Raw genomic sequence first — 27568 nt, 5'->3', positions numbered from 1 at the left:
AAGTGCCCACCTTCCTATGCTGTCCCTCTTGTCCTTGTAATCTAAACGTTCCGCATATCCCATATTATAACCTCCTCCGGAGGTCTTGAGAACTGTACCCCTGGTGTCGTGTCATATAACCCAGCTGTTGTGTCCTTTCCTTAATTGATTTAGCATAGCGCGACTCGGCCAACGTTCGAGTATAATCAGGTAAACTGTGCAGACGCGGTCATATCAAACCGCTCGGTAAACTAACAGCCACAACCGCGTCTGTAACATTTTGTTGTCGAGGAGTTGGATTCGGACCTGGGACTAAATTTGTTAGGCCCAAATTTTGGAACACCAATTGTACCATTAGGGTAACATTTGGTTTTGGACGCGGTTTTGCCGCGTTGGTAACGATTCGATCCGGAGCGCGTTTCACGCGCTCAAAATTATAACAGCGAAATTTAATTGTGTTTTACAAAAAAAATAAAAACCCGAATTTTGAAAGTCGCGCTATGGCAGACCAAGACGGCTGGGTTCCGGTAGAAGAGAGTGAGGCAGGGTCGATCCAGGACCAAATTGAGGGACATGAGGAGAGCGAAGCAGTAAGGGTAGCAGACGCACAAAATGGCGCTCTCGCACACGAGGTTTCAGGCGCGCAAAAAGGCGCCTCGCACGAGCGCGGGGTAGCCGCGCCCGCTGCGCAAATAGCGGGAATTGATGTGCGGGACCTCATGGCGCAGATTAATGCAACCATACTAATGGCAAATATGGGGCTAGAAGCAAAAATGGATGCTCAGGGTGAGCGAATGGGACAAATGGGAAACCAGATCGGGGGTTTAAGGAATGACATGGGGGCCCAGATCGGAGGGTTAGGGAGTAGAATAGAGGGAGTAGACAATAGATTAGGGGAAATACAGGAGGGGTTAATGGGGGTAGAAAACAGAATGGCCGCTCAAGAGAATCAAATGGAAGGGATGCAAAAGGGGTTAGAGGGGTTAGAAAACAGTATGGAAGGCAAATTGAGGGACATGAGGGACCAAGCGGAAAGGGAAGTTAAACAAATGGGGCAGCAGATAGAGGGGGTCAGAATGGGGGTAGAAACCAAACTGGATGCTCACAGGGAGGAAATGGAGCAGATGAGGGTGGCATCTGGGCAGGAGATGCAAGTGATGGGAGAGGAGATCAGAAGAGGTGTGAGTGAGGAGGTCGGAGGAGTGCGCGAGGAGGTGAGGCACTGTAAGGAGCGCATGGAGAAGGAGGTGAGAAAGGGGACTGTAAAGTTACAAGGGGGCATAGAGGACCTGACGCAGGAGGTGGAGCAGCTGACGGTGGGACAGACGGAGTTAGTGGAGCAGGTACAAAGGAACACTGCGGTAATAGGAGGGTTAAAAGCGACACAGAAAGAACTAAAAGATGACTTGGTAGCGACGAAGAGGGAATGTCAGATGGTACGTGAGGGACTGACAATGAGGTTGGACGAGGTGACAGAGGTAATGGAGACGAAGGACCGGCAGGTGAGGACGCACATGGAAACGGTCAAGGTAGCCTTGGAGGACGAGCTTGAGGAGACGTACCGGGAAATAAAAGAGGTGAAGCAGAAATTAGAAGAAGTGGAAGAAGGGGTGAGCGAAATTAAGAAGCGACGGAGAGGGGATAAGAAAGAGATAAAAGAGGAAATAAAAGAATTGGTCCAAAGTCTGTGTTCGGATCGTAATGATGTGCTCATTAACCGGATGAGGGATTCGCAGGTGATGGAGGCGAAGCGAAGAGGAAGAGGACCCGGTGTAAGTGGTGACCAATATGGTCGTGCGTATGATGCGCCAGGTGATTTAAGAAGCTTGGGGGTCGAGATGGACCCGGGTGTTCGTGAGAGGCCGTTGGTGAAGTGTGCGACAGGTCTGGTGTGCGAAAAAGGAGGTGTGCGAGAAAGTCCGACTCTGGGGTGTGTGAGGAAAAAGTGCGTGCCAAGGAGTGAGGGTGCTGGCGAGAGTGAGTCGGTCGTAGCGCGTGTGCGAGGGAGCACATGGAAGCGCGGTGTGGTAAGTGTTACAGAGGGTGTGACGGGAGAGTGTGCGCAGGAGTGTGCGCGAGAAAGGTGTGTGACGGACAGGTGCATGGGGAAAGAGTGCGCTGTCAAGAGTAAGGGTGAGTGCGCTGTCAAGAATGGAGGTGAGAGTAGTGAGAGTGACAAGGAGCGTGAGTTGGTTGTGACAGGTGAGAAAGGATGCACACCTGGAATGGTAGAGCGTGAGTGGGAATGCACGCTGGAATTGGTAGTGAGGCACGTGGTTGGGTGTGCGAATGAAAGCACACCTGTGATTGTCACAGAGGAGGTGACCGAGGAGGGGGCGCGAAGAGGTGTGTTGGTGAGGTGTGCGAGCGGCGAATGTGTGCCAAGGTGTTCGGTGGTCAGGTGTGTGACCAAGTCGGTGAGCGGAATGAGTGTACCGAGGTGTGTTAGAGAAGGTACGACCAAGAGCAGGGAGACGGCTGCATGTATGACCAAGAAAGGGGTAGCGTATGCATGTAAGCGTCCAGGTGAAGCATCGACGATAACCAGGTTAGAGGTTAGAACGACTTATAGCCGAATCGGGCCCTCGGTGCGCGTCGGGCAGGTTCGCGTGCCGCGAGGACCAGCGGGGATCCGAACCACGGCGGGTTCGAAAGGACCGCCGTGCGCGATCCACGCTGGGCCTCGCGTGGAACGGCCGCGTCCGGGCTCCACTAGGCGGAGCGGGCAGCCCGATAGGAAGGGTCGTCATGGCGACCACTTTCTATTGAGACGTGCCGGCAGGTCGAGATCGGGACATTGGATGGCTCCACGCCGAGGTGGTGCGTGGGATCTCGGCACAGGTAAGCCCCCGTCCCTGCACCGAGTGCCGGACGCCTCCAGCCGCCGGCACAAAAGAACCCGCGTTCATGGCTCGGCTGTACGAAGCCGGGCTGTAGACGTGAATTGGCGCACCGAGAGGATGTAATAAGTAGACGGGTGATAGTGATAGTGATCGTGATTTGATACGAAATTTATAATAGTGGGTAGAATTGGCAGTAAATGGAGAATTTTTGATTGGTTGGATTTAGGTGTGCAAAATTGATAGTAGGACCTCCCCGATGTGGAGGGATGGCAAATCCACCATCCCTCACAGACGTGTGGGGGCAAATGCGCTATAGTTTATGGGGTGTATGGCAGTGAAAACGAGCCCGGGTGGGTTAGGTTATATTGATAGGGATCTAGCGAAGATGACATTAGGTAACGTTAAGTTTAGTTAGTGACTGATACCTGTAGTGGGGACGCAGGTAGTTTAGTGTGGATGATAATGACGTGGGAGCGCAATAGTTTAAAGGGACGACTGGGAAGCGCAAGTTTCAGAGGGGAGTAGTTAGCTGAGATGATGCCGTGTGTGTGAGGATTGAACAGGTGTGATTGAACAGGTGTGATTGCACAGGTGTGCAACTGAACAGGTGTGTGGAGCAGTGTATGAGTAGTGAGTGTTGTGGATCAGCGCGAATGCGCTTGGGGAGAGAAGGGTGCAGGTGGCACCAGGTGTGAGAGCACAGGTGTGCAAGTACAGGTGTGTGGAAGACATGGAGTAAGTGGTACGGAGTGGTGTGCATGGTGCGAAGGTGTGGATGGGGGAAGAGTGGACCCCTTTCACGAGTACCCGGGGCGGGTAGTGTAAGTGTTAGGTAGAGGGTATAGGTAAATTGTGGTTGGATATTGGCATTTGTGGTGCGGTTGCAGAATGGTATTGTGGATGGGTGCATTAGTGTTGTGGAAATGGCTGGGCGTGTAGCCTGTTAGTGTGTGTAGTTGGTTGGGCACTCCACCACTGTGAGGATGTCGGCCAGGTGAGGCCGCAGTTGGGCTCTGGGAGCCGGTAGTTGTGGATGGGGCCCGAGGATCCGGAGGACGGACCCGGGTAGCCCAGTGCCAGAGAGGGCACCGAGGGGGGAGAGCGCCAGAGGGCCTTCCCCAGGTAGTTAGGTTAGGGTAAGGAGCAGGTAAGCTCGGAGGCAACTACAGTGGTGGAGGTGTGCAGGTGGGTAGACCCGCTGGGAGAGGTACACGCCACAGCCCAGAAATTGTGCGAGGGCACCGGGAGATGAATCGGGGGAGTGAGACCCCAAATTGAAAAGCACCACAGTTTGGTCAATGGGAATTGGTTTTTAGAACCCATAGTGTAAGTTGGCCAATGGATTGGCAGGGAAAGACCCCGGGTAATGTAAAGTTGTTAAAGTCATTTAGGAAATAGTTAGGATTGATGAACCTGTCGCACCATACGCAGCCACTTACCTGTGGTGATGATGATGACTCCACACCTGTGTTTTCTTTGTTTTGTGTTGCAGGAAGTAAGGATTGCTGTTGGATTTGTGAGACGCATCACGACGTGGATGAGACATTGGGGTGATTCCATCTCTCCCTCCCTAGGAGGGACTGATGATGAATTGGTGATGGCAAATTATGATGTTGAGTTGGAGATGGCAAATTTTGATGAGAGTTGAAAATGGCAAATTTGATTGGTTAGGAGGGAGAGAAGACGAATTTGGTTTATGGGAGGAACGGGGAAGACAGTAGGGACGTTTGTTGATTTGTAAAGTAGATGTTTATGGGTAGTGTTGTGTTTTGTGGATACAGTAAGGGGTAAGGGAGGGGCCATGTAGGTTACCTGGTGGGGGGGGGGGGGGCGTACGGTAGGAACGTACCTGTCTCACCTGGTTCCCATGTGCCCCCAGTGTGCATCACCTTGTATTGCGTGCACTTTTGCGCCCTTACCACCTTACTCACTTGTTTTCTTCTTTTGTCTCCCACCTCCGAGGATCTGGTTTTGGGGCAGAGAGAGAGGAGAGAGAGGTGCTGGCTCCGCAGTTGTGGGCCTGCACTTTCGCTGCTTGCTGCCGGGATCGATACACCATATGGACCGCAATGTTTGTGGCCACCCACCATGGACCGCAGTCTTTTGCGGGCAAGCACCACCCGTTGATGGACCTATGGGTCAACGTGGCACCTATGCCATACAGGTGAACCACTTTTAGTTGGCCCCCTGACGGCCACAATACAGAAATGGACGCGGTTGGCGCCTTTCTTTATTTTTGAAAGAAGCAAGAAGGCCAAGTGCACCACATGAAGGCAAGACCAGCGGCAGAACATCGGCCGGCTGCGACACCACCGGTGATTTATAAACACTTTATTGGTGCACCGGATGGTGCTGACTGTGTTATGGGGTGGTGCTTTTGGTGCTTGGATGGGGTGCTCTGCACAGTATTAAAGGCCGTAAGGCCACAGAGCACTCGTGGGTTGGTGTATCGATGCTGGCATGCGTGCTCTCTCTATGCATAACATCTGCATGTGTTCCTCCAAAAACAGGTCCTGGATCGTAGTGTAAATATCAGCGTAGTCTTGTGTAAATAATGCTCCCTACCGGCTGTATGTTTAGTTTGAGGATTCTTTCCGCGATTCGGTTATCCTGTGGGTGTGTTTCTGTGAGGAGAAGGGTGCAACGTCGCAGGGGGACATATTTACTCATTTGTGAACATCTGTAAAACTGTCGCACTCAGGGTAGAGTTAATAGTAGAGGGAACTACATCTGAGTGCCACACTAAAGTAGGTAAAAATTTATCGGGTCGGGACGCCCCGAGGGTAGAGAAGGGTGCAATGTTGCGGATATGGGATTTGGCCTCCATCCATATCCGCTTGTAAATATTCCCCTATTTCCCCAATACTCCCCAACTATCCCCAATCCCCCATTCCCTAGTCCCATTGTCTGTAAACAACACTCTGTAGAACCGACCTTCCCCTTTTTCCCCCATTAAATGTCGTGCCCAGGTTCACCGCATCTCACGTAGACAACTATAGAACATCTTGCTAGTTATTCTTAGTCTATGTCAGTTAAGGACTCGTTTCCATTAATTCTGACTCTTCGTTGCACCAGAATGTGATTGTATGGCACCAGTAGTAAGTTTAGGACCTCCCCATACCTCCTCCCATCTTCCTCATGAAACAACAACAACAACAACTACAACAACAGCGCGCGGGGAGTGTGCGTCCTCACACCGGCTTGGTTAGCCGCCATTGCCCATGTGCTCCGACGGGGTTACCACGAAGGGGCTGCCTGTCAGCTCCTCGTCAAGGGCGGAGCCCGGTAACCCCCCCGCACCCAATAAGAAGCGGCGGGCCGATTCCATCTGGGGCGGAGCTAACGAGCCGAGGGCGTGTCACTCCCCGCTGGATATACGCAGCGACTTACCGGAGGTGACGTGAGAGATGCGCCCCCAGCTTGAAGAAGAACCAGTCACCACCTCCGAGAGCGGAGAGACCTCCCTGCATCTTTCGGACCGTGTAGATCCTGTCCCTGAGCCAAGGTGCACCTTGTGCTGACCATCGACGACCTGCCCTTCCTTGCCATCAATCCCTGTGTGAGTCAGTTTTGTCCTGTTTATCTGTGGTCTGTTGGGGCTACTATAAGGCCGTGATTAAGTGCCCACCTACCTATGCTGTCCCTCTTGTCCTTGTAATCTAAACGTTCCGCATATCCCATATTATAACCTCCTCCGGAGGTCTTGAGAACTGTACCCCTGGTGTCGTGTCATTTAACCCAGCTGTTGTGTCCTTTCCTTAATTGATTTAGCATAGCGCGACTCGGCCAACGTTCGAGTATAATCGGGTAAACTGTGCAGACGCGGTCATACCAAACCTCTCGGTAAACTAACATCCACAACCGCGTCTGTAACAATATATATATCACAATATCTCAAAAGGTTGTTGATGGATTTGGACGAAACTTTTTGTTTCAAAATAACAAGCCAATTAGATTTTGTTTCAGGTCCGAATCCAGATCCAGCTTATCAGTGGGATACAAAACGTAAACTGTTGATCCTGGTGGAAGTATGGTCTCCACCGAGTGTCGTGCTAGTTTCTGAATGTGTTGTTGTTGTGTATATGATATGTGAAAGAGTTGGATAAGTCGGATGGATTGTGTGGATGCTCTTTTTAAGGGGAGGGGGAATTCCGTTTTGATTTTCTGGGGTGGGGGACCATAAGATGTGCAAATCTGGTCTTGCCCTATAGTAGTGCTTATTGGATTCAAGCACGGCTGTAGTAAATTCGTACCATCACAACCTTTCTCAGTATGGCAGTTTCTCTTATGCAATGATAAACCTTGTGTGGAGAATTGCCCTCACATCTGGGGAGGTTCTAGCTCCACATGCTTACTGGACAGAATTGAATCCAAAGTAATCCGACTTATCAACTCTCCCAATCTGACCTCAAAACTCGACCCAATCAAATTACGTCGCAAAGTTGGCTCTCTTTCCCTTTTCTACAGATATTATTTCGGTTTCTGCTCCCAATAACTTGCTGCTTGTGTGCCTCCGCCATTAACGAGACCACGGAATACTCGACAAGCCACTACATCTCATGATTATAGTGTGGCCATTGGCAACTCAAGGGTGGGCCGTTATGATGTTTGTTTCTTCCCCTCCACTGCCAAACTCTGGAACTCTTTACCTTCACATGTCTCCAAACATTTACGACCTTCCCTCTTTTCAAAAAGCAGATTTTTTTTACTTCCTCAAAAACTCTTCGACTCTTCTCTCTTTCTTCACTTTCCTATCAATGCAGCTCTTTTATTGAAGGCCTGGCCTTGATGAGGACTATATATTCTGTGCCTAGAACCTTCAACATTAAAAAGAAAAATCCATGTCCATCATATTGTAATGTTAATTTGTGCAAGTGATTATGTGGTCTTCCCAGCATCTGTCTGACTGCGATATGTCAAAGTGTAAGTTTTCACTTATATGTAAAATATCATTCTGGTACTCTGCCTTTAAAGACTGCTCAGTATTGCCAAAGAAGCCTCGCAGCCAAGATTAAACTAGGTTGTTTGCCATTGTCTTCCCTGTGGTCATTATGGCAGGAATATAGAACTTGGCCAGAGTACCATTGATACCTCCTTACTCTTTGCAAAGAACACCGTGGGATATTTTAATGTCTACCTACTAATGCTGGCAGATGGGATGCTCGGTATAATGTCCGTCCGACAAATTGATGCCTCGCCTCCAATAGAGCAAACCTCCACCAGGCTGCATAGTTTGCTTTGTATCCCAATCCCACTGATAGGCCAGATCTTGATTCTGAACTGAACCAAAATCTAATCATTTCGTCCTTGTCACACACCCAATGTGTCCACGAAATTTCGTCCCAATCCGTCCACAACTTTTTGTGATATCCTTCTCACAGACAGACAGACAGACAAACAGGGGTGAAAACATAACCTCCACCTGTGTACTTGCGGAGGTAAACAAGTCCACGGATCCTCAGTGCTGTCAATTGTAAAATTTGGTCATTGTTATTTAATTACACGTGAAATAAACAAGAATGATGTTACTGAAAATGTTACAATGCCCTACAGGCTGTAAAACCTACATCATTTTGGTGTAAACCGGAAAAGCGGAAAAGGTGTTTGTATACCTGAGCCCAAAGCACGTGCTGAATGCAACAGTAGACTTTGGTTCACCTTCAACTTGACCATGGTAGTAGCAATGATCCTGAAAAAAGAAAATCATAATCACAGACATATTACACACCGTTTGTGACCTTCAAAGGGTCACAAACAACGGTACAAGTCTATGACTATAGAAACAATGGCAAAGTGTCTGAGTTACAAACTACCTCGTTCACCTGACTCAATAATCTCAGAAAGACCTGAAAAGGCTGGGTGACACCTTCATACATTTGTGTACAACATCTCAGCACCAAGACTAGAGCACAGACCTTTAAACTCTCAATGGAAGTCTCGATGAATGAGTTATTGTTTTCTTGATTTGCCTATCAATGGGAATTTTGAGTTTATTTCTGGAGCAGGAAGTGTTCAGATGATATCGATTTATGTGATTTTGCCACATACAAATGTAGCTATTATCACCCCCCACTGTAACATGTTTGCAGATGTGCTTGATTTACCCTTTTGTTCAGTAATGGTGGTTGAATGAGGAGGAAACGGGCAGGGATGGAGTACACTGGAGAGATTGAGAAAGGTTGAAACCACAATTTATCAAAAGCCATTTATTTTATTGGCAAAAGTAATAATGGCTATAGATTGTGGGAATAGATTACATATATGCGTAGTTGTTGCATCGATCGTGCAGTTTTGTTGTTATGGAAGCCACCACTCGTCTTTCTTACAAATACAACATCGGGGAGGCAAATGACCACACCAGGCATAAAACCGCCAAACGAGTTTCCGCATTTGCCAGAAGAACCATGTACAGTGCGTATCAAAAAAAAGTAATCCGAATTCAAGGGGTTAATATGCAACGGTTGTTTAGTTTGACAATTTACATGTGGTTTACTAATTAAGAGGAGATCCTCAGCTTTCCATTGATACCTTCCATGCATCATTGCTGTCACAGATGACCGAGTACATGTTCATTGAAAATGACAAGTTCAAATCGCATTTTTACAAGTTTGGCTAATCGGGGCAAGACAGTTTGAAATGGACGCATTACTTGTCGACTGCCAAGTTGATTATGTAAAATTGTTAAGCTGGTCTGGTAATCGTCGGTTGCGTCATCCTTTGTTTAAGATGGGTATTTAAGATGGGCCTACAGTGTATGGGTTTAGAGACAGTCTGAGTCATTGAAAAGATGGTTCAACTTATGACTGAACAGCGGACCTTCGTGGTTACAACCTTTCACCAAACTGGAAGTTTGCAGCAAACTCGTGATGCGTTCAGAGAACGTTTCCCAGAACGGGAGTCTCCAGCAGCCAAAACCATCTGGGCGAATGTTAGAAAATACCAAGAGCATGGCACTTGCCTCAACCGCAACAAGGATAATTCTGGTAGGAGGCGCACTGGGCGATGGGAAATGAACATTGCAGCAGTAAGGCAGCAAGTTTTGGAGCATCCTAGCTCGGTACCAGTGCAAGACGAAATGGGACGGGATTGCCTTCAGAAACATTCAACCGAATCACAAGACTGGACATCCACCAACATCCATATCGGATTCACATCCCGTATCAACTTACGCCAGGGGATTTTGCCAGGAGGCTGGTGCTTGCCAGATGGTTGATAGCACGTTGTGAAGCAGATGTCAATTTCCTGCGGTATCTCGTTATTGGCGCCGAAGCTGCTTTTGCCATTGACGGCAAGGTCAATACCCATAATGTTCTTGAATATGCACCGACAGGACAACCCCCGGTATTTAATTTTGACACCAACATGAATCGACAAAAGTGGCCTGTTTGGTTGGGACTTTGTGGAAGTGGTCAGGTAATCGGACCATTTTCTTTCAAAGGAATGCCAATGGTAACACGTATCTGCAGATGATCTGGCTGGAGGAGAACTTTGAGCGACAGGTTTGTGGTGTCTTCAGATATCTCTGGTGGGCCCAAGACGGCGCCCCAGCACATCGTCTTATGGCTGTCCGAGATCGACTGAGGGAACTCTTTGGAGACAGAGTCATAGCCCTCAACCATGCAGTGGAATGGCCGCCAAGATCATCTGACCTCACACCATGTGATTATTTCCTTTGAGGACATTTAAAGAACAAGGTGTTCGTAACTCCTTCCGTGATCTTGACGAATTGCAGGGCCGTATTCGACATGAAGTGGATGCTTTGCGCAATGACCCGGCTATGGTGAGACGAGCAGTTCAGGGCATGCTCCGTCGCTGTGAGCTTTGTGTTGAAAGGGGAGGTGGACATGTTGAAGGTGTGGGTGCATAAAGGCCAATAATTTCTGAGAAAAGTTCACATCTGACGTTCATTTTGCACCAATTATCCTGACTTGCATCGATTAGCCAAACTTGTAAAAATGCGATTTGAACTTGTCATTTTCAATGAACATGTACTCGGTCATGTGTGACAGCAATGATGCATGGAAGGTATCAATGGAAAGCTGAGGATCTCCTCTTAATTAGTAAACCACATGTAAATTGTCAAAATTAATAACCTTTGCATATTAACCCCTTGAATTTGGATTACCTTTTTTTTGATACGCACTGTATAGTGTCATGGGCCCTGGCAGGTTTGGTAGACGGTCTCCATGCTGTACCTACAGTACCTCACACCTTATAGGTAACATTATACATGCTAACCTGCTACAGCATCAGGACAGAATATACACAGTGACAGAGTTGCAGACATTCCATTTGTACATGTTTCACCCATGAGGGCTTTATGAGAAAATGGTGCCACCTCGAGTCCAACGGAGTCTGTTATGTTGTTGCTATTTCCTTCAGAGCCACAATTAAGTAATTCAGTATATTAATAAAGTTAGTTATAAATACTGAGTTGTTAAATGGCTGCATGTGTGAAACCAAGGTGTGAAACCATTATGTGAATGTGCGAGAAACCATGGCATTTAAAGGATCTTCTTGTATAAATTTACATTAACTAGTACACCCACTCTGTATGGCAGGTAGGGTCATGCTATCATTATCTCTGGGGTAGGCCTATATAGATTACAGTAGATCTGGGATCAGGCCTCAATAATAGAGTTTGTCCAAAATCCTTTGGGGAGAGGGGATACGAATATTAATTTTGTTTTGTAATAACATTGATGATGATGATGATGATGATGATGATGTTATCATAAGTGTTGTTAATACCCTGTGCTCACGGAGCGAAAAGCATGGTTAGGCATTCGGTTGCGTACATACGTGTCTGCATTTTTAAAATTCATTTTCTCGGCAACCGTTGGTCCAATTGACACAACATTTTGTGGAATATTCGAATGATAATTATGACGTCGTAGATCAAGTGGTACAGGTGCCATCTTGGAAAAACTTCACACCTCTATATCTGAAAAGACTCAATGTCATGTACTCCCCTTGGGGAATAAGATATGTTAATGATGATGTCATCGGGGCCTTCGTTATGATATAATAATTCGATAAGTATAACGCTTAATCCGATCAGCATGAATTTTTTTTCTCTGCAACTGTTGGTCTGATGGACACAAAATTTTCACCATAGGAGAGCCTCCTTCTTGTAAAAGATTTTAATGATTATGACGTCGTAGGTCACGTGGTACAGGATCAATTTTGGAAAAAACGAAAAATGGTGCACCTCTATATCTCCAAAATTGCTCCATGAAAAAAATATGAACGTGGCTTATTGTAAATAACTCCGCATGGGGAATAGGTGTTGTTAATGATGACGTCATTGGTGCCTTAATTTTGACGTCATAATTCGATAGGGACAACACTTAGTCTGATCAGTTTCAAATTTATTGAGTGTGATTTACACAACAATTATATTAGAGAATCTAAATTTATGATGTCATCGCTCAAGTGGTATGGCAGCCATATTGGATCAAAGAAAAAAACGTTCAAAAACAGAAGGTTTGGCTCGTACCAAGTTGACTGCACAGGGTAAGTATGCCATGAATACCATCTAGTTACTTTTGTTATTAGAAGCGGCCTTGGAAAAAGGCCATTAAAAGCTATATTAACAAGGATAAGCCATGATAATCTTGTGGAGATTCTAAAACATTTTTAAAAAGTGTAATTGGGTGGATTATGGGGGTTTAGCAAAAAAAAAATATATATATATATATATATATATATAATGGGTGGAAGTAAATAAGATATACTCACTTTTGTCTTCATCCCAATCCTGGATGATGATCCATTTTGAAAAGAAAGAGAAAAGTTTCCCCAATTCAGGTACCTGTCAACATTGTTCTCGGATTTGACCCAATTTCACTTAGAGGGCAACGGAAACAAAAAGCTTAACCTCACTTTATATTTCAAACAAATGAAGAATTTTTCTTTCCATCCTTAAATTATTATTGACAATGACGACAAAATATCAATTCAAGCATTTAGACTCCCCCTTTCTGTAATTTGTTCCATAAAATATTTCCCAACCACTGAGTGCCATACCTGGTAATAATCACAATGGGCGATATCTTTGGGTTTGTAATTCCTCTGAAAATGCTATTCCTTGCTTCCTTGCGTGGATCTAATTAATAAAACCTCCACCTATCAATAACCAGATGCCTTCAATAACATGATGAGCATACTTTTTGAACTGTGCCTCAATTGAATGAATTCAGTGAGGATATTTCAGTGTCTCTGCAGGATGCAATCAATAATTTAAGATGGTAATTCATCTTGACAAAAATAATAAAATGCCTTGGTCAGAATAAATCAATTTTGAACATTGACACAACCTTTTTATGCGGACAAATGAGAACAAAATGAAATCTTCGTTGTTTAAACGTCGGAGATAATTTATACACAATTTACTTGCCTCTCCTCTTTTTGTGCAAGTGCCCAAATATTTTCTGCTTATTCTCAATGGATGTCAAATTTTTTATTTTTTATTTTCTCAATGGATGCTTAATAAAGGAGTCCAAGTTGGTACTTGTTTAATATGGACGTTGAAAATCTCACTTAAAATGTGGACTAAGTTCATCCCGATTGTATTTGATGTGACAGCACTGTTATACAAATGTCTTTGTAAGGTGGAGTCATTGCTTCTACACGTCATGTAGATGGACGTGGCTGTTTTTACAAATCAATACATTGTACTCATTAGACCGTCTTCCGCTCAGTGGGACACCGGGTTTTGCAATTACTTTTGTGTGTCTGTTTGGGCCATAATTGTTTTTTAAATCATTTGGATAAGAGGTACATGGATAAGAGGAAGAAGTTGTTTTTTGGGTTTGTTGATCTGGAGAAAGCATTCGATAGGGTTCCATGCAAAGTATTGACATGGGCATTCAGGAAGTTAGGAGTGGAGGAATGGTTGATCAGAGTAGTGATGGCAATGTACAAAAGAGCGCGCACAGCTGTAAGGACGAAGGACGGGAACAGTGGTGAGTTTGAGGTGAAGGTGGGAGTGCATCAGGGGTCGGTACTAAGTCCACTACTATTTGTAGCTGTGATGGAGGTGCTGGCTCAGACCGTAAAGGAGGGTTTACCGTGGGAGTTGTTGTATGCAGATGATCTGGTGTTGATTGCGGAAAGTATGGATGGACTGAAGGAAAAGATGAACAAGTGGAAGGAATGTATGGAGACAAAAGGTCTGAAGGTGATTATCGGAAAGACAAAGGTGGTGGCAAGTGGTAAAGCATGTGGTGAGGTGGAAAGAACTGGGAAGTGGCCATGTGCTGTGTGCAGGAAGGGTGTCGGAGTGAACTCCATTCAATGTACAATGTGTGCTGAGTGGGTTCATCAAAAATGTAGTGGTCTGAGAGGGTCATTAACCAGTGTGGCAGCTACATTCAAATGTAAGGTGTGCACAGAGGGAGCTGCAGATGGAGGAAATGTTGAGTTGGATCTTGGAGACGGCGTGAAGCTGGAAGGTGTGAAAACATTTTGCTACCTCGGAGACATGCTGAATGGAGAAGGTGGATCAGACTCGGCAACGGTTGCTCGAGTGAGATGTGCATGGAAGAAGTTTCGGGAACTGAGTGGCGTGCTGATGAGGAGGAGAGTGTCGCTGAAGCTGAAGGGAAAGGTGTATGCTGCATGTGTGAGAAGTGTTATGATTTATGGGAGCGAGACATGGGTAATGAACGTAGAGCAGCAACGAAGGCTGGAAAGGGTGGAAATGCGAATGGTTCGATGGATGTGTGGAGTATCGTTGAGAGAGAGGAAGACAAATGATGAATTGCGAAAGATGATGGGAATATTGCCTGTGATTGATGCTGTGAAGAGGAACAGGTTGAGATGGTTTGGTCATGTATTGAGGAAGGATGAAAGTGACTGGTTGAGAAGAGTGATGGAAGTTAATGTAGAAGGAAGTAGAGGACGGGGAAGACCGAGAAAGACTTGGCTAAAGGTGGTGGAAGAAGAAATGCGGGCAAGGGGGTTAACAAGGAGAGATGCAGAAAATAGGGCAAAATGGAGAAGATTGTCATGGGGACCGCAAGGCTAACCCCCGCTCTAGCAGGGAACATGGCCTTAAAATGCATGTTGTACTCATTAGACCGTCTTCCGCTCAGTGGGACACCGGGTTTTGCAATTACTTTTGTGTGTCTGTTTGGGCCATAATTGTTTTTTTAATCATTTGCGCTATTGTCATAAATTTTTTAACAAAACTTTATTATGGTGATACGTAAAAGTCAAATTAATAATTTGGTCAAAAGGTCAAAGGTCAGCATCATATAAAATGGTCATTTTAATCTAATTGACCTGAAATTTTAAGAATTTGCCTATTGGGACACTGAATTGGCTCACCAATCAAAAGGTAGGAGTCGATTGTTTTTTAGATCAAAAGGTCAGAGGTCAAGGTTGCATAAAATCGTCAAATTTTTGTCCGATTGACCTGAAATTTTAAGAATTTGCCTATTGGGACATGGAATTGGCTCACCAATCAAAAGGTCGGAGTCGATTGTTTTTTAGATCAAAAGGTCAAAGGTCAAGGTTGCATAAAATCGTCAATTTTTGTCCGATTGACCTGAAATTTTAAGAATTTGCATATTGGGTCACAGAATTGGTTCACAAATCAAAAGCTAGGAAATTATTACTTTTTTTAGATCTAAGACTCAAAGGTCAAGGCTGCATAAAATCAGCAATTTTCATTTTGTATTCTTTTTAACTCTTTTCGTCATGTTTAGCATAAAGAAGAAGAAGAATACATCTGAATACAAACAGACAAGGATCGGCTTTACATTTTGAGATGCTTTCTAGTTTCATATGCAGCAATTCAGACAAAAATTAATGTTTTACTCCTTTCATGAACCAAAAAGAAACACCTCGAATGATAAACTTACCTGTTGCGCTCCAAGTTCAATACGACTTCACGCTTCCCAACTTGTACAGCATAGCGAACCCTTTCCGGGTGCCCACCCTGATAAAGATAATTAATAACAACTTGTTACAAATATGATTTTGCATTATGCAATATAATCCTAATTTAAATCTGTTTAACTCAACATTTATATGCAACAGACATTTTAATAACAATTGAAAACATCAGATATGTGGCAAATCTGCCTACTACTACTACTACTACTAACTACTTACTACTTACTACCTACTACCTACTACTACTACTACTACTACTACTTACTACTTACTACTTACTACTACCTACTACTACCACTACTACTACTACTACTTACTACTACTACTACTACTACTACTACTACCTACTACTACTACTACTACTACTAACTACTCACTACTTACTGCTTACTACTTACTACCTACTACTACCTACTACTACCTACTACTACTACTACTACTTACTACTTACTACTTACTACTTACTACTACTACTACTACTACTACTTACTACTACTACTACTACTACTACTACTACTACTACTACTACTACTACTACTACTACTACTTACTACTACTTACTACTACTTACTACTACTACTACTACTACTACTTACTACTACTACTTACTACTACTACTTACTACTTACTACTACTACTTACTACTACTACTTACTACTACTACTACTTACTACTACTACTACTTACTACTACTACTTACTACTACTACTTACTACTACTACTTACTACTACTTACTACTAACTACTACTACTTACTACTAACTACTACTACTACTACTACTACTACTACTACTACTTACTACTACTACTACTTACTACTACTACTACTACTACTACTACTTACTACTACTACTTACTACTACTACTACTACTTACTACTACTACTTACTACTACTACGACTACTACTACTACTACTTACTACTACTACTTACTACTACTACTACTACTACCTGCTACTACTACTACTACTACTACTACCTGCTACTACTACTACTACTACTTACTACTACTACTTACTACTACTACTACCTACTACTACTACTACTACTTACTACTACTACTTACTACTACTACTTACTACTTACTACTACTACTACTACTTACTACTACTTACTACTACTACTACTTACTACTACTACTTACTATTTACTAAACAGCCTCAACTATTTACACCTTTTTGTGGTGTCGGCATGGGAATGGTTTCAGCCCAAGTCTTTCACCAACTGCCTGGCCAGACCTGACATTTGACTGAAAGTGACAGTAATTTGGAATGTCGGCGGAGTGCTTGCTGGCAATAACTAGCTTAATCGTCACAAAGGACACCGTGTTCAAAACGTTAACTAATGCGAGATGATGAAACACCAGGATGATGGTTTTATAGCTGGGCCGAGATTCAAACTCAGACTATACAGCTCAAAGGACAAGAGCTTACATACCTCGAAGCTATCCTTCCAACCCCAAAATGTGTGGCAAAATACATATGTATATATATTGTCGCGTGCACGGCCCACACTCAGAACTGAGAGCGATTGAAGATGGGACATGCACATGCCGCAAATCATAATACCATGGATAGTCCGCTTAAGGACAAATTTGGACGAAGTTATGCCGAGCGGATTACGTTAACCTACTCTGAAATCAGTCTAAGACCGTGTCGGTTATAAATCAAGCAATTACCCAATGGCTCCATGGGTTATCAATCAATAAGCCAAATCGTCGGTGTGGGAAATATGGCAGAAAATCAATGCACATGCATTCTTTGAGAAATAATTAATAATTTGGTTATATTGGCACAGGGCAGATGGCTCAAAATGCTACAGACAAACGACAAAAAACAGCAGAATAACTTCATAGACAATGAAACTAATCCCACGATGGGCTCACGCACACCACAATCGGTCACACAGAACTGACAGAGTGTGCAAAATAACAATCAAAAGCCCCAGGGTGAAGGCAGGAAACACACCATTGCAAAATATCCTGGCCAGCGGACAAAGGCCAACATTTCGCCCACCATCCAGGAGTCGTGTCAGAGAGCAGAGAAGATCGGGAACCACCTCAGCATTACCACATTATCGACTCACCCTACTCTCTCCACCTCATTTCATTTCTTGCCCACATGGTGTCAACGTCAGGACCCACAGGGTGCCACCCAATGACAGGCACCTGTGCATAATGATAGCACCAGCCAATGGACAGTGCAGAACCCGAACAAATGGGCACCATGGCCGCCAATGGAGCATCACCTTGGTTCTTCCAATCAGGAGAGGCCATGTGGCAGGCGTCCAATTCCTTCTCCCCCCCTCACCCCCCCCCCCCTCTCCCGCCACGCTCCCCCCATCAAACTAAGAGGTGGAACTTCTTCCTCTTCCCGAACAAATCTGAGAGGGTGGGGAGGAGTGCCATGACACCTGATGCGAGCCGCAGGCCAGCAGCCTGGATGTGGGGAAAGCCTGGCCTGCCCCACTCTCACCGAGTTCACACCTGATTCAACATGATAGACGTGTGACAGCACATCCTCACCCTCTCTACCTCTAACTAGACCTGCTCGTCTCTCTTATGGGCCATATGCCACACACGTTGTCCTAACGCATGTACCTAATACAGAAGTTCAAAAGTCCTAAACTATGCGATACAAAAATGGTGCTGAGGACTAAAACTAGTTAGGGCTCCTTACCCCATAACTGTAACAATATACACCAGAACGGTACTCAGTAGCATGCATACCTCCGCCATGATGCCCAGGTTACCTATGTATCCCACTGATACACCAAATCTTCACCAAAATTGAAACAATTCTTCCTTTTCATACACCAAACCTTTCCAACAAGTTTCATCCGAATCCGTCCATAATGGTTTGAGATATCAAGCTATTAGATGTCGATTTTGGCCCGATCTCTCAATGGTGATGAATCACTTAAAAAATTATAGTATCCGGTTCCAGATCCGGATTTTCACCAAAATGTAATCACTTCATCCTTGCCACATACCCAGCCTCTCCACCAAATTTGATCTGAATCTGTCTATAACTTTTTAGATATCCTGCTCACAGGGACCTCTTAGATTTCCTGCTAACTTTGTCGTCCTTTGGTAGAGACAATCAGCTGCCTCGTCCCGCCTGGTTTAAATTGTGAGAAGAGGGGAGGGCGTGGCGGAGGCGGACCGGTGCTCCGACTGGACTGAAGCGGCAAAGAAATGAAGCTTTCCTTCAAGCCGATTCCGGGAGACTTTTTGCTTCCCCTCAGCGCACCCACCTTTATCGCCTCTGCCTCGTCTGTCACACATTTTGTGCCGCACTCCTCCCCTCTTATTCACCATTGGCCTCTGACCTGGTCTGGGGGCCGGGCGACCCTCTCGCGACCCTTCATCCGGATGTTGTGGTGACTCGGCTGGCAGCTAATGTCACCTGTGCCGTTCCTCCCGCCTAAACTGATGCCGATGGCCTGTCAAATACTTGAGACACAAAGACAGATTTGCAAAGGGCAGAACATTAAAAAGGTGTTCAAAGAATCATGATTTTTAGACATAAACACCAAGTTAGGTGGACTTAGTCTATCTGTTACATATAACGACAAATATTTAACATCACAATTAATTACTTTACCCTTATTCTAGACATTTACTAAGGAGCTAACTAAGTTATACTAAGCAATGTTACCCCCTAGGATCGGTCATTTACTCGACACCATGTTCCATTAGACCTTTTGAACGTAAACGTTTCTCAAAGTTCCCAGAATCTTGTAGCATTAGTGCTCAATGACATCACAGCATTCTGGTGGGAAATGCTCCTGGTGCCATTACATAAGGGGGGTTGTTGTTGTTGTTGTTCTATGACCCTCCGGACATTTCAAATCCCATACTATTTAATCAGCCGTCGTTGATGGCTTTATAGGTTAGGTGGGTGGCATTTCCGGTGCCATTCTGTCACAGGATTGTTTCATGTTGTTGTTCTATGGCCCTCCTGTCCTATCAAATCCCACCACACATCCTTGACAGATACATACAGTCATGTATAATAAACGTAATCATTATAATTGGTACAATTATCAGTTATGCACATGCGTGTATATATACCTTCAAGAATATCAAATTTTACCATTAAGCTGAGTATTGTTGACCTGTGCTTCTTTTCACCCAGCAGAAGTTTTGGAACAACAACTTCATAATGAGATGGGTAGGAATCCCAGGTGAGAAATCCCTCTGAAGCTTTAAATGCTGTGTGGAAAAGGATCATTCAATAAACAACCATTCCCAAGCATCTTGGTAAGTAAATTATTGGATACAGGTGATCAGGAACTACCATTCTTTTTCGATCTAGTTGATGTGGTCGGGTTTCTTTAAACTTTAAGAGGCCTCTCCATGTTGTAAATGGCATTTCCATCAGCATTTCAGATGTGATTCTATTTTATGGTTTGATAAGGTAATCTTAAAAATAAAAAATAAAAAAATTTGCAATATCTAAGGCTTAGCATGGGCCTTGAACCTACAATGACATGCAGGACTTGGACATTAGGCAATGAGTATGTGTCAACATGCATTACAAGGACAAACCAATCAATATAGTTTCGGAAATTTGAAGCTGGGTTTCCAGAATCTTATAGCAAGTGCTCAGGTGGGAACATCAAACACTTTTTGTTGCAACCTGTTTTCTCTCGCCGCATCGCAACTAACAAATAATTATTGCATTTTTCAAAATTTAAAGTGAGATTGCTCGTATGGCATAGGTGTCCAGGGTCCCCATTCCAAGTTATTAGGTGCTATTGATATTACATAGTACGAAGCTGTGCAAGTTTCAATTTGACATGTGGAATAATTTTTGAAGTATGGTAATAATAAATAATTAATAGTCCCAGTTGGTTATAACGGGGTGAATTGTTGTCATGGATTTAGTTTATGGTAACAACGCTAAAACGGCTCAAGTCGATCATTCTGATTTTAAGGTGAAAGATTTCTGTGACTCAACATGCAAATCCTGTTCAAATTTTAAGTTAATAGGATGAAAATTGATGACATTGAGCTTTGACAAATTGACCTGAAAATAGGCTTCATTGACCCAATATGCAAACTCTGTTAAAATTTCAAGTCAATCGGATGAAATTTGATGATTTTTATGCCAACTTGACCTTTAGGTCTTTCAACTTTTGACCTCAAACATGCTTCTAGGTTCTGATTGGTGAACCAATTGAGTGACTCAAATTCTGCTGAAACCTGCAATTTGTGTATTACTTGCTGAAAAAAGTATCGTCTGTATATTGCAAGAAGACTCCATAGATGTTTATGTGGTGTGTGTCTAAACAGTCCAGGAGCCAATGGGGTAGTCGGAATCGTCTCAGGTGACAATTGTCTGTAATATATTTCAGGTTGTAATGTGTCTCTGGCATTGTTTAAGCCAGGGTATCCCTGCCAGTTTGGTAGCGTAACGGCAGTTACTCACATTACAGTGCTGGAAAAATACAAAATTTCAGTTCATTGTTTCTGTTGATGTTTCCTTAAGACCTCTAAATACACCAAAACACACTTCAGTCTACTAATGTTCATATAAAGGGGCGCCAATTTGATCCATACACCTGCATGAAGAAGTAAATGTATTTTATTTGCCAGATGTAGGGCGCCACTTTATATGAACTTTTCTGGAGCATTACTTGGTTCCTCCTAAGAACACAAGGGTAGTCCAGCATGCACACGAGATTTTTTTTAATGCCCATTACTTTGTATTGTTCGGCAATTTCTACAAGCTATATCCTCAATGTCCCTTCCTTTCTATAGTTTGCCACATGGCACATACCCTTATATAAAGGGGCCTTCTCTATGCCCCAGGCATTTTTCACAAGATACATTTTAATATGTACGAACAAAATGTATTTGTTCATCGTACAAAACTTTATTCAAGACGATATAAAAGACTTGAAAAAGTAAGGGAAAAAATATTCAACCCAGATGGGATTTGAACCAAGTAATGCTCTAGAAAAGTATAGGAGTCTGATGCTTTATCCATTAGGCCATTTAACTTGCATTTAAAAAAAAAAAAAAAAAAAAATTCGACATAAAGTGTGTATATATGTGTATTTATAAATACAATATACCAGTGGAAACCAAGAAACGAATTTTCAGGCATGTTAAAGTTGCATACAGAGAAACCACCCCCAAAAAAGGAAGGGGCGCTTTTAGCCTCCTCCCTTGATTTCCACACAATGAGCTATTTGATGTGGTACAATTACTCATAATGACGCTTAAATTCAGGTTTAAGAATAATTACGTTTTAAATACGAACAAAATGCATTTGCTCATTGTTCAAGATGCTTATTTGCTCAAAATTATTCAAGACGATATAAAAGACTTGAAAAAAATATTCAACCCAGATGGGATTCGAACCCACAATCCCCAGTTTAGGAGTCTGATGCTTTATCCATTAGGCTATTGAGCCTAGTGTGTGTCTGTGTTTGTTGTGTGTTTGTTGTGTGTTTGTTGTGTGTTTGTTGTGTGTGCTTGTGTGTGTGTGTGTGTGTGTGTGTGTGTGTGTGTGTGTGTGTCAGTGTCACCAAGTGAGATGACCAACCGACCTGGGCTATGGCAATCCAAGGTGGAGGTAATGACGCCACTCGTTACCTCAATATGACCACAGTGGGGTTCGCTCCAGTTATAGACACAGTTCAGTCAGTGCGTTCCGTTACCAAGCAGCTTGTAGAGCGGAGAGATTGTGTCACGGAATTTTGAAGGTTTGCATTTCCCTTGTTCATTTCATCTAATTTTGGTGGCCATGTCCCTCTTTCACCCTGTGAAATTATAATTATCATCAAGCAGCAATCCCGCTGCTTTCACCGGTACTTTGCTTTCACCAGTACTTTTTTTTTTGTATACAAGATCGAGGCTCCTGTAAGAGCTAACATTAATCACAAAAAAAAAAACTGACACATAAAACATAAGATAAAGGGAGCGGGAGACAAGATGGGGAGAGAGAGGGAAGCACACAAGTACAACATTTGAGAGCAGGGACATCGGGAGATCTGTGGGAGGGAGAGGGCTTGGGGGGAGGAGGCACGGTATAAAAGGTATAAAACCAAAGGTATAAAACACATGGACACTGCTAGAACTTCCAGGAAAGAAGTCGGAATATCAAAAAAGTGGATCTGGGGTGAATTAACGGGGGTAGAAAAGATCAAGGTTTTGGATGGGGGAAGATAAGAGATGGTGGTGAACAGCTGTTTTAAAGACCTGGAGGGAGGAGTGGGATTGAGAATCCTGCCATATTGTCTGTTTCATTGAATCTCAGAATTTGTAGTTCTCACTGTAACTGAATGACATCACACACTAATTGCATTCTTGACAGACTGTCAAGCTGAAGCCTACCTTTATCATCACTCACGATATGTATAGAATGATGAAATTCTGCTTCTAGCTTTCTGCAAAAGTTTTTCCTTTTCGAATCTGTAATGTCCCTGCAGCCCCTTTCTTTCATGTGATCTGTGAGCAGGATTCTGAGATTGTTCAGAATGACGTGTTTGGGATTTGTAAGTAAGTTGCTTCTTAGTGACACACAAGGCTGGAGGCTTAGTCCTCCATTGCTGAATGCTGAAGTTTGGATATGTTGTCAGAAGATGGGTCTGGTTCCGCAGGTTAATCCACTTTGGTATATACTCGATAGCAAGATCTGTGAGAATGTACTTCAGATGCCACAGCTTCTCTACTCGAGATAGCAATGACCCAATCGTCCAATCTCCGAATGGCAGCTTCTCACAATTTGGCATCTCCGACATCTCCCACTGAGTCACAACTGAGAAGCCTATAGATTTCGAGGTCAAAGGTCATCTTGAGGTCAAATTTCTAAAATCATCAATTTTCGTTTGAAAAATTGTCCATTTCATCCTATTAACTTGAAAATTAAACAGCAATGGGATAGTTCATCACTGAATTGGGAAAGCAATTTTTTTTGAGGTCATAATGTGAAAGGTCAACTAAAGGTCAAACTTCTAAAATCATCGATTTTCATCTTAAAAAATAATTTTCATCCAATTGACCCGAGAAAAAATTAAGATCGTCAATTTTAATCTTGATGGGACAAGTTGATGTCTCCATGGTAACCATTTCTGGGGGAGGATGAGGAGGGGTGGATTTTGCAAGTATCGTGCTCTGCAAGACACCTTTCTTGTTACTCGGACAAGAAAATGTTTTTTGGACAAGTATGTTGATCACTGGTTTGTGATCTGTGTGTGTGTTCGTTTGTCTGTCCGCTCACTTATACTTGCCTACAGGTCACAATTTTAAACTGACCTTCACGAAACTCCACCAAATGGTAGAGTTCGTGGTCCGACAAAATCCTATATATTTTTGGGGTCAAAAGGTCAACATAGGCCAAACAAAGGTCAACCACTTTTTCAAATTTCTAAAATCCTCAATTTTCATCCGATTGACTTGAAATTTGAATAGGATTTACATATCGACAAACTGAATTCAACCACCAACTATTTTTGAGATCATCATAGGCCAAAAGGTCAACATAGGCCAAAGGTCAACAACAATTTCAAATTTCTAAAATCCTCAATTTTCGTCCGATTGACTTGAAATTTGAATGGGATTTACATATCGACAAACTGAATTCAACCACTAACTATTTTTGAGATCAGCATAGGCCAAAAGGTCAACATAGGCCAAAGGTCAACAACAATTTCAAATTTCTAAAATCTACAATTTTCTTCCGATTGACTTGAAATTTGAATAGGATTTTCATATCAGCTGACTGAATTCAACCACCAACTATTTTTCGGTCAACACAGGCCAAAAGGTCACCATCGGCCAAACAAAGGTCAACAACATTTTTTAATTTTTAAAATCCTCAATTTTCATCCGATTGACATTTCAAATTTGAAGACTATTTGCATATCAGGTCATTGAATTCAACCACGAATTATATTTTTGAGGTCAAAAGGATGCTCCACTGAGTGCCATGCTACTTTTTTGTTTTGCCAAGTGTCACTCTATGAGTGATTTTTCATTTATCTGTCTGTCTGTCTGTCTGTATGTTTGTTTGTGAACAGGATATCTCAAAAAGTTGTGGATGGATTTTGACGAAATTTAGTGGAGAGGTTGGGTATGCACAGAGACAAAATAATTAGTTTTGGTGAAGTTTCGAATCCGGATCTGGATCAGAGAATTTTTAAAGTGATTCTTCACCATTGATTGAGAGATAGGGCTAAAGCCGATATATATACAGGGTGATCGAAAAGTAACTCCCTATTTTAAAATATTTAGAAATTATTTATTTATTGTAATATTTTTCTCAAATTTTTAGTGTTTGTTCCTTAATGTATGAGAATATAATATGTGTTGGTTTTTTTTCAGATTATTTTTTGTTTGAAATTCGGAAGCCCTACAAACATGGCTGGACGTCTTACCCTGCAGGAGCATGCCCAGCTAGCGGCACGTTACGAAGTTTGGAAATCCGTTGTTCAAGTGCAAAGATGGTGGAGGACCATTAAAGGAGCACATGCTCAAGTTGAGGCAAAGACGATCAAGAATTGTCATGCAAAACTCATGGCTACAGGATCTGTATCTGATACTCGAAGAAGCGGTCGCCCTTCCAAGTCCAGTGACCCGGAGACAGTGCAAGCAGTTCAAGAAATGTTTACACATAGCCCAAGAAAGTCAATTCGACAAGCAGCAAGGTAAAGTGGGCTCTCCTTTCACACAGTACGAACTGTGCTCAAAAAGGAGCTTAAATGGCATGCTTGGAAGCCGCACTACTGTCAAGCACTCTCTGCTGAAGACTGCGACATTCGCATGGAGTTTGGGGAGGTGATGCTGGCTTGGTATGAAGATTGGTCTGATCTCTTTAAAAATATCCTCTGGTCTGATGAAGCGGTATTTCACATCGGTGGGTTTGTGAACCGTCACAACTGCTATTACTGGGCAGGAGAAGATCCTCGTGTTATTTCTGAAAAAACGCAATATCGGCCCAAGGTAACGGTGTGGTGTGGAATGACCACACCGTGTTTGTAGGGCTTCAGAATTTCAAACAAAATATAATCTGAAAAAAACCCATCACAGATTAAGTTCTCATACATTAAGGAACAAACACTAAAAATTTGAGAAAACTATTACAATAAATAAATAATTTCTAAATATTGTAAAATAGGGAGTTACTTTTCAATCACGCTGTATATATATATATAAATATATATGTCACGATATCTCAAAAGGTTGTGGATGGATTCAGGTGAAACTTAGTGGACAGGTTATAGGTGTGTAACAAGGACGAATCGATTCGATTTTTGTGAAGGTCCGAATCCAGATCCGGCCTATCAGTGGGAAACAAAACATAAAGTGTTCAGCCTGGCGTGGGTATGTTCTCCACCAAATATGTATGTTCTCCACCGTGAGTATGTTCTCCACCAAGCGCCGTTCTAGTTACTGTTGGTATTAGTAGTGGCTTTGAAAAACCGTCACGATCATCTACTTATCTATACACCTTGACAGGTCGTTTGTTGAAGGTAGAAAACCCCCCTGGGCCAAATTTTGCTACAACTTCATCATCGTCCGGGAAAGTTTGGTTGAGGTCGGATAAGTAACGACCGAATGGATCGCAGTGAAACAGACAGACACCAAAGTGCGTTTTTAATATGATTGTTCAAGGAGAAGCCATCACAGAAAAACATCAATTAATGTCGACTACCTTCCACAAATGCTTCCACGTTGGAGATGATCAAGACCAGGGCAAAGGAAGCACCGACAATTGGCACCGCCATGACAGCCCGGCCCGGCTGTGTGTGGAATGTATGAAAAACCAAAAGGGCTTCCTCGTTTTATACCGGGAAGTCACAAACTGACAGAACACGTTTGTCCACCTTTACACCATGCATGGTGACGTTGTGGCGGACACAAAAGCCCACTGGCGTGGTGACATCATTCCACGCACCAAGTGGGCGGTGGCCACGCCCGAGGGGTAGGCGTGGCCTCATGATATACACCGGGCGACCAGCCCGGAACATTTCAGTGTTACAGTGTAGTCTTACAATAAAGACGTTTATATGTTACCGCTTGTCCGCTTCCTCCTTGCTCACAAGCAGCGCGCGTAACGCCGCGCTTTACTGGTGACCCTCGACGTTGGATCTGCCGGAGCGATCCTTCCACACGCGACGCCATCGCCATGGCCGACTTCGTCAAACTTCCGGAATTTTGGGAGGCTCAGGCCGAAGTCTGGTTCGTCCAGGCCGAAGCCCAATTTCAGCTTCGGCACCTCACCGGCGATGACACGCGCTATTGCCACGTCGTCGCCTCCCTCGGGCCCGGCACGGCCGCTCGAGTTGTGTCCGTCCTTCGCCACCCACCGAAAGGCCACAAGTACGAGGCACTCAAGCGGCTACTCCTAGCCACGTTCAGCCTCACGGACGACGCACGGGCCGACCGCCTCCTGGATCTCCCCGAGCTCGGTGAGACGCGCCCGTCGGTCCGAATGGACCATATGCTGTCACTGTTGGGCGATGAAGCCCCCGGTTCGCTATTCCGGGCGCTTTTCCGTCGCCAACTTCCAGCGCAGGTTCGCCTCGCGTTGGCCGGGACCGGGCTAACGGAACCCCGAGCATTGGCGGCCGAGGCGGACAAGTACTTCGCCGCTTCGGACACGCGGGCGAGCGTCGGCGTGGCCGTCACGGCCTTCGACGCTGATGTTCAGCAGCGCGCTGATGTTCAGCAGCACGCTGATGTTCAGCAGCATGCTGATACGCACCTCGTGAACGCCGCCACGCCCCGCCCACCGCCGCGGCGAAAACCGCCACCGCGGGGAAACCCTTCGACTCCACCGGCCTGGCGGAGCCAGCCGCGCTCCTCCAGCTCCACCACCTGGTGCTGG

At 44.1% G+C, this 27568-nt stretch overlaps 1 protein-coding gene across 1 annotated transcript in view; it reads right to left on the bottom strand.

Annotated features, from left to right (window-relative positions):
• LOC137420627 (disintegrin and metalloproteinase domain-containing protein 9-like) overlaps positions 1 to 26537 on the bottom strand; it is a 159521-nt gene extending 132984 nt beyond the window's left edge. Inside the window, exons 1-5 of the mRNA XM_068105842.2 lie at positions 26393 to 26537; positions 19823 to 19941; positions 15692 to 15768; positions 12564 to 12636; positions 8435 to 8511 (exon numbers count right to left, since the gene is read on the bottom strand). Coding sequence (XP_067961943.2) covers positions 8435 to 8511; positions 12564 to 12636; positions 15692 to 15768; positions 19823 to 19941; positions 26393 to 26465 — 419 coding nt within the window. The 5' untranslated portion in view covers positions 26466 to 26537. The remainder of the gene's footprint in view (positions 1 to 8434; positions 8512 to 12563; positions 12637 to 15691; positions 15769 to 19822; positions 19942 to 26392) is intronic.
• Positions 26538 to 27568: the final 1031 nt, after the last annotated feature.

Source organism: Myxine glutinosa, chromosome 2 (assembly GCF_964187855.1).
Source record: "Myxine glutinosa chromosome 2, kmMyxGlut1.1, whole genome shotgun sequence".
Taxonomy (NCBI): domain Eukaryota; kingdom Metazoa; phylum Chordata; class Myxini; order Myxiniformes; family Myxinidae; genus Myxine; species Myxine glutinosa.
This window is presented reverse-complemented; position numbering and strand designations above follow the sequence as displayed.